At 39.5% G+C, this 12,232-nt stretch overlaps 1 protein-coding gene across 1 annotated transcript; it reads right to left on the bottom strand.

The window, feature by feature from the left end:
* Positions 1–223: 223 nt before the first annotated feature.
* On the bottom strand, positions 224–10,697 carry Reg-5 (Rhythmically expressed gene 5). Its single transcript, XM_077415395.1, has 4 exons — positions 10,191–10,697; positions 6,198–6,369; positions 5,934–6,026; positions 224–2,759 (listed from the first exon to the last, which is right to left on the bottom strand). Exons 1-4 carry the CDS (start codon positions 10,311–10,313, stop codon positions 2,347–2,349), a joined length of 801 nt encoding a protein of 266 aa, XP_077271521.1. The 5' UTR covers positions 10,314–10,697; the 3' UTR covers positions 224–2,346.
* Positions 10,698–12,232: the final 1,535 nt, after the last annotated feature.

Below are 12,232 nucleotides of genomic sequence, written 5' to 3'. Positions count from 1 at the left end.
TATTTAGAAAATATTATCACCGCAAGGCCTAAAATAATATTACGAGCATTTATCTATATCTGCGCAGTGTGTATTCGTATATACATATAAATATATATCTTCACTTATTCGTATGTATGCAATCGTATACAAACATACACACAATTGTCATGAAAATATATCGTACGTGTTTTATAGTCTAAATTAATAAAAGGTAGGAATTGTGAAAAGCTTAAGATAATAGACATTCAATCATCTGACTTATTTATCTGACAATGAAATATTCATCTGACAAATTTATCTCAAAATATGAGAATGAAAGCAAAGTTAACAATCACTACAATTTTTGAACGGATTTAAATAGACCAACTTGCTAACATTAAAATAGAGATCCCCAACCCATTATAGAGGGACGTACGGCCCCCGAATCCGACCTGCCAAAAAATTTCGACATTATATATATATTTTTTTTTTATTGCGCCTTCAGTTCTGCAATTCGGTAATTACTACATCAGACTTTTATGATACAAAAGAATTTTAAAATAAAAATATTTTGTTTTTATATGATTTTCAAAAATAAAATTTACCCGATTCTCCGGCTTTATAATAAAGATTTTAATGTGGCCCGCTTGATAAAAAAGTTGGGAATTTCTACATTAAAAAGACATACCAGAAAAGTGGTAATTTTGAAATGTAAAACTGTAGAATGTTTAAACTAGCAGCAGCAGCGCAGCATTAGAAAATAATTATTGTAAAATAAAACTGTCATCTTTACGAACAAAGAAGGGTTTTTTCCACCATCTTAAATTTCTTGCAATAAGAGCGGGATTGTGCGTACGTGTATATGTACATGCATATTGTTTATATGGATATTTATACATGTATTATACATGCATCGCGTTAATTTTAATTTATCACATTGTCTTAATCTCGTTAATCCCGCCTTTCGAATTGTATATTACACGTTTTATATGTTATCACACTTTTAATTCTAATTTATTGATATTTACTTAAAATTATATATATATATATATATAATAGTGGCAAATATTTCAAGTATTTACAAAACGAAAATGAGAGCGTATAAATAGTATATAATAATCAATTGTAATCGTCACGTAAATGCGTAATGTAGATTTTTTTAAATTGCTGTTATTCCTTTACGCGAACAACGATTTGCGTCAATATTAAACAGATGTGATATTCGTTAAGTATATTACAATTATCGTAATGTGCGCAAACTATTTGTGCACTTAGCCTGTAGAAATTTTCAAAAGCAATAATTTTTCGCAAACAGGTTATTATGTGTTAATTTATACGTTAATATTACATAAAACAAATGATTTATGTAATATTCAACGATTATTGAGGTGATATATTTCATATACAAAATATGATATTTTTTAGCGAGGTACACCAGTTCCTTTATGCGACGTGACGGCGCACGTATATCAAAAGAAAAGTAATGCATAATACGCGTTAAATTTATGGAGACGAAATATAGAACAACTATAATATATGATAAATCGTTGGTGTTGAAGAATAGCAGGAATAGATTTAAATAATACACCTGTGATCTTTTGTGTTAAGAGTTTCTAAGATTTTAATTGCTCGTATTCTCGTAGTTCGGGACAATTAGCGTACTTTCATCGATGTTTTCTGCACGAGTCATGACACACACACAATCACATTGAGTATTAAATAAATATTATAATAAATGAATGTGAAATTAAATAAATGGAACTCAAATGATATTCATGGTCGGAGTATACGTGTTGTTGAGACAACGTATACAAATATGTACATGCATCTTTCTCGGCGCTCGTACATCCTTAGGATTCTAATTACCGACCAATCGTCAAGCTTCCAATTTATGCGATTCGAAAGAATTCACGGCTCGGTGAATTCTTCCCAATTACGCGATTCATATAAATTCTTGCCTCAAACGAAGTTCTTCAATCGCGTTCCTCGTTTTACGTCTTTCACTCTAATACTCGACAGCGCGGAGGTTCCGAAAAATAGCGTACGACGATTCCCCTTTTGCATTTACCGCGCAACGACGATGTCAGATAAATTAAAATGCGCGATGAATTAGTAATTACAGCTGATTATTATTACGTCGTCGTCCACGACCGCGCGACCGCGACTGGTAGCGCTTGTATCTTCAACTTTCCCCGCGTGTTTTCCACGTATCGTCCGAGATCGCAGCAGGCACGACTGCTGGTCATCTGTCTCTCCGCAGGATCTCGACGGCGATTTATTTCTCCAAAAAAATCTCATTATCACGAGGCGGTGCAACCGGGCGAGCCACACTCCGCGGGAAGATATCTCGTATCAGATAGAAGGGAAAACAAGAAGAGATCTCCCTCAATAGTAACGCATTCTGCGTTCGTTCAACGCGCCTCGAAACACCCTTTCGTAGGGCAACGGATGGTCGCGAAGACGCAGCACTTCCGGTCGCCGATAGTTCTTGCCGTCGGCCGCGAAGGACGTCCTCCTCTTGGCCATCGACGGCTCGTTCGCGCCTTTCCCGTAGAACACGCTGCCGCTTTTAGCCTCGATCTCTTCGATGGACGGCAAACGGGAATATCTGAGCTCGTCCGCGTCCTCGTCCTTCGGCAACGGGCGCTTTTGGTCCTCCGGAACCGGTCGGCCGTCCGGATAGACCCGTATCACCATCGGCCCCCCCAGATACGGCCCGCTCGGCTCCGACGGCGAAACGTAATCACCGCTCGCCGCGGTCTCCTCACCGAGGCCGTTCGTCTCGCTGCCGCTGCTCGCTGTAAGAAGAGAAAGAGAGAGATGGAGTTAAACAAATGCGGCCAGCGTGACTTGACTTCTGAAAATGACGTTGGTTTGTAGTTGCCGAGGATTAAGTAACCGGCCTATTACACAGGCGCAACGGATACCAGGAAGTATATGCGCCCCCAATGCGAAATCCTTGTCCGTACTTCATTAGGATTCACTCATTAAAGCGAGCGCACCGTGTACCACAAATTTCTTCCAGTCACGATGACTTTACGAAGAATTTAAATTGCCGTTTAGAATGTAAGAATCGGAATGCCTGTGCGAATCAGTTGCGATAATTTCGACAAATTTTTACATTTTTACACCGTTGAATATTAAAGGATGAACTTTAAATCAATACCTTGAGTCAAATAACATTTTGTCATTTTTAACTATCATGTGTGTTAAAATTTATTATTTTAACAGTATTATTTTAACTCTATTGTTTTAGTTAAATTAACGACATATTGAGCAAGAGCAATGGTGACCTATATAAGAATGGTTTACAAATGACTGAAATTGAGTATAATTTGACACTACGAATTTTTAACAGTGTAGGGTCACATATTAGACTTTTGAGATGTTTCGTAAGATGAAATTTCTCACATCCTATTTTTCCGCTGCGTATATTTAATTAATTAGATTATTATTATGGTATATACAATCTTTAACAACATTGCACATAATATTATAATTGCCTCTTGTTACAAGTGTAAGAAACAATTGTCGATCTCCGAGAGCAGACTTCCTTAGATTTTATCTTCACATTCTTCGCCATGCATCGTCTTAGAATCGTGGGTGCTCTTATTTTGATATGACAGAAAAAGATCGGTAACGCGTGTCCCGAAGGAGACCCATGAAAGGAGATGTACGCTCGCGCGATTCTCGCGGTCGAAGATCACTTTTGGATCAACGGCCCCTATTTTATCGTCCCGCGCGCGCGTTTATTTCTGGAGGGGGATTCCGCGCGACCTCGGCATTATGATAATTTAAAATCCAATATCTGCACGTCAGTTCGTGCTCTCCTCGCTTCCGACAGTTAGTCGAATGCCGTCAATTTGTAGGCTACAAGAACTCCGCGAGATAGACGTGCAGGAATTTGCCCTCGCGATGGATGAATGCCGTGGGTATTGGGTATTTGCGCGTGCATATATACGTATTCCCCGGCCAGCGAAAGAAGCTATACAGTTATAAATTTCTCTACCATGAAATGTACAGCGTAATTGCCATTGATTTTATGAAAAACTTACGATGCATAACGAAAGAACATCGCGTTTTCTTGGCTGTTCTCTCCCATCGAACGGGATCGACAGCGTACGGTGTACACAGAGTCCCTTTTCTTTTTCGCTAGATTTCTAGATGCATGATAATTGATCGATAAAGGCCTGAAATTACGGGCGTACAACGCTCGCGGCTTTCATCGCGTGTCGATGCATCATTAGCGTACGCATGTACAATATATATGGGCCAACAGAGAAAATGTGAAAGCCACTGTGGTGCGCCCCCGCGCCGGGACCCTCATCTTGGACATTGAGAAAAGTGACCTCCTTTCGCAATCTGTCCACTGTCTATCAAATGTCCATTACTGTCAGATATGCTAATAAATCGTCAAATATGAAGACTTAAGTATTTCGCAAAAATCTCTATCTTTCTATTATGTGAATCAGATATATATATATGATTATAAGATATTTAATAAGGAAATATTGCTGTTACAAAAGGATACAAAATGTGCGATCGTAATCTTTTAATTGTTATTAAAATCTCAAAGAGCCCCAAGAGTTAAAACACATTAATTACTTCTTAATTATTTCTAATGAAGAAAAAGCTTATGACAAACGATAAATGTTATCCGAGTCCACTATTTATCAAATATTCATTACTGCGAGGTCTGTCAAATGTGCTAACAGCAATTCATCAAATGAAGAATCAATAGCTAATTCTAAAAAAAAATATTTCTTAAAAGCTTCTACTCAAATATCAGGAATCTATCATATGAATAAGATATGTTTATAAGATGTTTAATGACGAAATATTGCCGTTACAAAACGGTAAAAAATGTAAGCTCGTACTCTTTTAACTGTTATATTAAAATCAAAAAGCTCCAAGAGTTAAAACATTAATTATTTCTTAATTATTGCTGCTGGAAAAAGTTTAAGCTTAACGAACGACGAGCGCTATCTGTGCTCGCGATTTGACACATCTAACTGGTCTGTGGTCAAGCGACAAGCGTAATACGATTCGCAAACGGAGTCTAAATCAATTCGGATCGACGAAGCGTATATGATTATCTCCTTTTTTCAAAAAGAAGGGAGAAAGCGTGCGCGCGCGTGGTTGAAGACAACCAGCAAGGATTTACCGTTTATCGGGCGCAATATTGTCAAGGGAGAAAAAAAGACTTTCTAGGAGCACGAGCGCGAACACGAGCGGAATCGAAACCGCGGTTGAAACTTTCTCGTGGTATGATGTTGTTTCCGTTCGCGATCGCGGAGAGATCCCCGAAACAAGGAAGAAGCGAATCCGCAAAATGCCATTTATTTTCGAATAGACCAACGCGGGACGCGTTTCCCTTCACCGCATGATTTTCTTATTACAATGCTATAGCACTACTTTGCGTATAAGACAAGCGCGGTTATTAGAAATGTTACACGAGAAATCAGCTTTTATTGACATTTAATTAATAAATCCTATGGCAATTCTTGAAACAATGATATTTCTCACGTTATGGAAAATAAAGAGATTGTAGATTTAAATTTTACATATCTCCTTTAATTCATGAAGAAAGTTGATTTCCATTTGCTATAATGTAGGATAAATTGGAGGAAACCGGTTTTGATTAATTCAAATATAAATGCCGGATAAAGCAATAAATATAGAAATGGAAAGTAATTATTTTCTGATTATTTTCTACAAAATTCTAAATAAATTCAAACAAGATTTTTATTTTTAAAATGTCCCAGCTTATATACCCCTCAGGTTTTATTTAATCTTCTTCTTTCTCTATATGAATACCTTTTTTATTTCTTATTTCTCTCTTTTCCATACTATACGTAATCTATTTCGATTTCTACAGATATCTCTATTTATGACTGGTAGCCGATAATATTTTATATCGTCGAATAACTAAACTATTTTCGACTGATTCGATCATCTCTTAGTACACTTACCTAATAAGTCGGTTCCGGTCGTGAAGTAGGAATCGTCGTTTTCATGGCTGATTCTCGACGCATATCTGTTGCTTCCCACCATGGCGTGCCAAACTGAAAAGGGGACATGACAAGTGGCTTGAATAGGAGGCCGCGTCAAAGTGTCAAGGCCGGAATTCGCGGTTCATACGTATGTTTATTCGGTAAACACGAAATCTCTTTGATGATACACAGCCCCGAGTAAACACGAAATATCTTTTCAATAATACAGGAACGCTTCCTTACTCATGTCCTTCGCGCCGCGTTGATAGGGATCCAGCCTGTCGAGGACGTTGTCGTCCATGCTGGCGAGGCTCCGTATGCCGGTTACGAGCAGGTTCTTGTTGCAGTCCGGCCTCGAGGAATCGGCGCAAAACCGTGCCACTTGTTTGCTGAATAGTCCGTACAGGTGACTCATCTGAAACGAGAAAGGCACGGGTCTATTTAGAACCTGGCGATGGCCATTGATCCCGTGCGTTTGCGACGAGCATGCGAATGCATCGATTCACTCGCGAGAGGAATAAAGTGGAGGAACTAAAGCACGCGGAACGCGGCGCGTCTTCCTCGAGCGATAAATTATCTTTGGGAGCATGGCACTTAACGTTCTCCTTTAATGTCAGGCTTGTCAGAGTCCCCTTCGGGTCAGAAATGCGAAAGGAGAACCATATCGCGCGCCCGGCAACGCATTCCAATCGCGTCCGGTGAAACTCGGCAATGTGTAACGACGGAATCGACAGTTAAAACCGACAAATATGTATGCGCGATGCGGCGTCTCCCGCGTATATCACGTATCGGATTGCGCGATACCGTCGTCGCCTCTTCGCCGGTACGAATCGCGCCGGTCGGTCGCGAGAAACGTGCAGGGGCTCGCCGTTTTTGCGGCGATGACGATAACGAGAACGATGTCCACACAGGGGCTCGAATCCTTCTGCGGCTCGCTTCGATGACGCGCGCATCCGATCTTAGAATTTCTAATGACACTTCTGTAACGACGTTCTCGTATCCCGCGGCGGTCCTTCTACGAGTCCGTCTATTATTCTTGTGTCGCGCGCGCGTTTCGACACTTTTTGGCGGGCCCACACACGCTTTTCTCGCGTAGGTACTTTACAGATTAAACGATCCAATCCATCCCCGAAATATCACTTTTGACATATATTTATGATAAAAAGAAACCTAAAAGCGACTATAATGATTTTAAAAAAGATTTGAAGTTTTTAGAAAATATAATAAGTTTAAAAACGCCAAACGTTTTGAGAACTGTCTCAATTTTTTCAGCCTCTCGTAGTTTTTTAATATTTTTATCGCCAGGTGTGTGTGACCGTGTGTACTTCCTCTATATGTAATTATTAAATATTTAAGAAAGTAAACTGAAAGTCGCGCCGCGGAGGAAAAAATAAGGCGGCGTCTTTGGTCTCATATCTTTCCAGTGCAATTACCGTTGTTAACTAATGTACCTTGGATACCTATGTGGTCAGTTGACGGATTACTGTCCCGTTTCCGCTGCGATTCCGGAAACTGGGAGAAAGCGGAGATGGAGCGGAATTCTCGACTATAGGCGAATTAGCGCGGAAAGACAATGACTACATATGTAGTCACGCTAGAGATACGCTCTTATACTCGCTTCTATTTCGCGTCTGTCCGTCAAATATCTTAGCTAATTGTACAACACGTAACTTTGAATATTTGTATATTTGAGTTACATACCTACAATTTAAAAAAAAATTTAGAATTAAAATATTTGTCTAAAAGAAATAAAAGAAGTTTTAAATTATTTTAACTTTGAATAAGTGTTCCTGATTTACGCACAACCATTTGAAATTTGAGAAGATATAACTTAAAACATACGAGAAAAAATATTTTAAAATTGCAGATATTTTTCAAAAATTACTCAGAATTTGCATATCTGTTGTAGATGTTTATTGTCACAATTGTTTAAAATATAATACGCTAAATTGTTTTAATTACGACATTTTTGCTCGTCCAGCCAGCTGAAAATGATTTTTAATCCGTACATTGACCCGAACTCCGTCGAGAAACTGATCCTAGATACGCTGCACTGCTCTTGAACTTCAACTCGGCACTTACTCGTGCGATCGCTTTTACTCGCTTCGGGAGTATTACATGCACACATTTAATCCGGTATATACAGCCGCGAAATACCGCGCGCATAGCCTTGGCCAAGAGTACGAAGCACTTTCAATGACTGACGGTAATTCAACCTTAGTAGTCAGCGTTCGCCAATTAAGGTTCTATACACACACACACACACACACACACACACTCTATTCTACACGTATTCTATTTTTAACTTTAGAGTATGCAATTTGTGATAAAAATCATTGAATAGAAATGAATCTGAGGAAGTTAAGAATTTACACGTTCTGCACATCAATTTAATTAGAGGATTATTTATATCTTCCAATTCGATAGTTCAATAAATGTTAAAAGTAAATGTTAATTTCTGATATGCATCGAAAGTATGCATTGATTTTACCTATGATTCGACCTCCTATATGCATTCATCGCCTTGTAAGAATCCGCGCAATTACCGTGTCACGGCGACGATTAACAGTCCAGCGTAATTATCTTCCCGGTCGTAATCGCGGTAATCTTCAGATTTTTACAACCGCCGCATAAACGCTCCGCGAATACTAAAGACATTTCATGGGAAACACGAGGGCTTTGAGGTAAAAAGGTACGATTCGAGCGTAAAATCGCGAGACATCCGGCTATTGATTGATAACATCGAGCAGTTCGAGATTAAAACGAAGTCCCTGATTTCCACAACTTCACAATACCGAACGTGTCATTCGGTATGAGACTCCTTGCACTGTCGGAAGATTTACGACGGTAATAAACAAGTGTTGGATTGCTGCAATGATCTGCTCGGTATTTGTCAAGTGAGGCTGTCAACGACGAATTACATGATTTTGAAATGACTTTTTTCAATTGAAATAAACTCAGAGAGAGAGAGAGAGAGAGAGAGAGAAAGTTAAATACATTTTTTTCCATTACTGCGATATATTAAGTAATTCAGTCAAATTTTGGGATATCAAGAATTTGGGGCGATCATAAATACATTGTACTTATATTAAAATAAAATGCGAAGTCAATCTTGATTATTCTTAGTATGAGAGCTAAGTACTTAAAGCAATAAGTATAAAACAACAAAGTCAATTATTTTCGAAGCATTTTCAACGAGCATTCGAAATTCGAAGATGTTCATCGACCTCTCGTGTTAAACTGATAAACATCCTGGCTTATCGTCGCTGAGAAATTCGCGCAAGTATAATACAAATGCAATAGCAGCAACACCGAGCACGCCCAGCACGTGGTTCGAATGCAACGCACTTGCATCGGATACACTCGATTGTTCGGTGAAAGTCCACTGAATAACTGATATCACGAAGAGATGTTTGCAACATCTCTCATTCGGTTTCGCGCGAAACTAATAAAAGAGGTTTAACAGTTATAATAACAGTTATAATATCAAAGATAAAATGAAACATTTATAATATCAAAGATAAAAAAAACTGGATGGCATAGAAATGAAGCTACAGTGAGTGAAATAATAAGTACTTGTATAACTTTTCTCTTGGAATAATTTGCGAAGAAGAGAAACGTTGCTATTAAGCGTTTTATTCGATATACCAGTACAAATGAGAACGCAATGCGTTCTGACGGAAGTGGTGGTAGTATCTTTCTCTTTCGTGCAGAATTATTCCGAAAAAGATAAAATACTTTTTTTTTTACACAGTGTACAACGTAGGTGCTTCTTCTCTTATATTTTTTATACTCTTACGTACTGTATGTACTTGCATTTCTGCATTCACAGAATCTGTCACTTGAAATAATCATGAATAAATTTAGAGCAGCTTGTTATCGTACTAAATATATGAGTATACTTTCTTAAATGTAAATTAGAAACTTAGAAAAACAGACAATTGTATAGTTTCGGATATCTAGCAGTCAAAAATAGCCAGCATTGTCAATACATTCTAAAATGACTCACGTAGCTGCACTTGAAAAAAAAGCGATGCTTTAAAAGATAAAATAGCTTCACTTAAAGCAGTGCTTTGAAAAGCTCAATATAGCTTTATTTAAAGCAGTACTTTAAAAAGCTCAGTAGCTTCATTCAGAGTTTATTGATTTAAATAGAAAACTGATGAATCTCTTGCACCAAACTAACCAATTAATAGCATAATTGGCAGAATCGACGGAGGGGTGATTAATACTCACTTTCTCATCTCTCGAGAGAAATTCCCACATCGGTATCGCCGAGCCGGTGACTCGCATCGTCACGCAGCATCCAAGTAGAATGCAGGTAGTGACCTTCACGAAGGAAGTCCCGCTGATCATCATTATGCTCTCTTGCTCTCCTTTTCCGCTTGCCGTCCGTTCTTCACGTCGCGAGACACTCGCTTCACGCCGGCAGGTAACGATCACACGTGGTAGTCACAATTGATGCAATTGCAGCCGTCACGATTGTTGTCAAACAATCAATAACAAGCTCAATCGTTTCTCGTCGCCGGATCGTCGTCTCGTATACACTGAGCCTCGATCTCGTTTGCCGCTTCGTTTTATGTTGCCTCGCGCGCGTCCAGTGGCGACCATGCGCCTCCGAGTGCCCCCACTTTGTCCATCTATCCGGGTTTCGTACACACGTCACAGCACGAGGAGCAGAGTCCACGGGATCCGATCCGGAACGTATTTACGCGCTCTAGGAAATCACGCTGACGCGACGCAAGTATGCGCCGCGGACAGCGCGAGGGGGGGGGGGTGTGGAAAAAAAGAAGAAGGCATTTCTTAATTTCATTCGACGCGCCGGGCCGAAATTCTTGCGAGCGCGACACGCGCATCAAATTGAAGAAAAGCTTGCGGTTCTCTTTCGCGACGTAGTAGGCTGAGGTGCCATGAATGATGGGACGAGAGATTTATTAACGCCGTAAATTTACGTATTAGATACACAGACGTATCTTTTTTTCTAGCGCCGCTATAAAAGTTCGACGGAACACAGGATATTATTATCTTTTATCGCTTCTATACGTTTCATATGCACAGAGTTTAGGATAGCATCGCGATCGAGATGTCCGTAAAGCGAACTGATATTATAGAGCGCGCGCTGCACTACTTGAAAGTTTATAATCGCTCGTCGGGCCGAAAGTTTCAAATGACAGCCTGACTGATATTTCAATCGAAGAGTTCAAAGTCCTCTTAGCAATGGAAAACTACATACGGCGAGGAGAGAAAGATTTTACATCATATTTTAAAAAGAGTAAACGTTAATTTAGACAGATAATGTTGCATTGATATATTTAAATAAGTTTTGCACGAGCTTAATCGCGAAATCACGTGGTGTATTATTTTACATAGCAATATTTACGCGCTCTAGGAAATCCCTGGTGCGATCAAGGATGTAAAAAAACGCAAAAAAAAAGCGCTCCTTAATTTTATTCGGCGCCGCGCCGAAATTCCTGCGGGCTAAGTCGAAGAAAGTTTACAGCTCCCGCGACGTGGAGTGAAATGGATGAGAGACTCAAGGTGAAGATTCATTAATGTCATAATTATGCTTATTAAGTATACATCATTTTTATATATTACTTTATGTCGATATTTACCGGTGCTCTACGAATTCGCGCCGACGCGACACAGGTATGCAGAAAGTGCAAAAAAAGCACCTCGTAATTTTATTCGGCGCCGCGTCGACATTCTTGCCTGAGCCACATGCATCGCGCCGAAGCAATCATTTTTCATAGCCGGAAAAAAATTACCCCTCTCACAATTTCAATTAATTAATTGAGAAATATTGCGGTACGATCTCTGCGGAACGAATTGCGCGTGATTAGAAAGAGTGAGAGACTCAGGTATCGGTTGAAAATTTATCGAATTCACGATTATCCGGATAAAATATCATAGATAATTCCCTTGAAACGCTGAAGACAACTTTAGGATGAAGTTTACCGATCGGCAGCGATAAGTAATCGGATAAGGTAGTGAAGAGCGACTGCTTCGAGAGGACGCGCCTCTTTCTCTCTCTGTCTCTCTTTCTCTGAAAAGGGGCTCGATCTCGTTTGTCCGGTTATTCTGCCTCAGCATCCTTAGATCCTATTCCTTGGGGCCCTAAGGGCAATTCTTTTTCCTTCGAGTCTGTGCAATTGTGTCTGGCGAAATTCTAAAAAGCTTTTACGATGATTTTACAGCCGTCGAACGCCTTTACGTCATTCGCACGCGCAATGTGAGAATTTTCGGTAAAAACGTATCGCACGTACCTACTTGTTAAC

The sequence above is a fragment of the Temnothorax americanus genome, unplaced genomic scaffold (assembly GCF_048541705.1).
Source record: "Temnothorax americanus isolate GAGA-0224 unplaced genomic scaffold, ASM4854170v1 Scaffold4, whole genome shotgun sequence".
Taxonomy (NCBI): domain Eukaryota; kingdom Metazoa; phylum Arthropoda; class Insecta; order Hymenoptera; family Formicidae; genus Temnothorax; species Temnothorax americanus.
Note: the sequence above shows the minus strand (reverse complement) of the source record. Positions and strands in the feature narration are given on the sequence as shown.

Bases quoted from the DNA above. Each gene is read 5' to 3' on its own strand.
- Reg-5 (XM_077415395.1), bottom strand. From the start codon at position 10,313: ATGATGATCAGCGGGACTTCCTTCGTGAAGGTCACTACCTGCATTCTA. The intron at 6,027-6,197 runs GTAAGGAAGCGT...TCCCCTTTTCAG, and splicing joins ACGCGGCGCGAAGGACATGA to TTTGGCACGCCATGGTGGGA. The intron at 2,760-5,933 runs GTAAGTGTACTA...CTCTTCTTACAG, and splicing joins GACCGGAACCGACTTATTAG to CGAGCAGCGGCAGCGAGACG.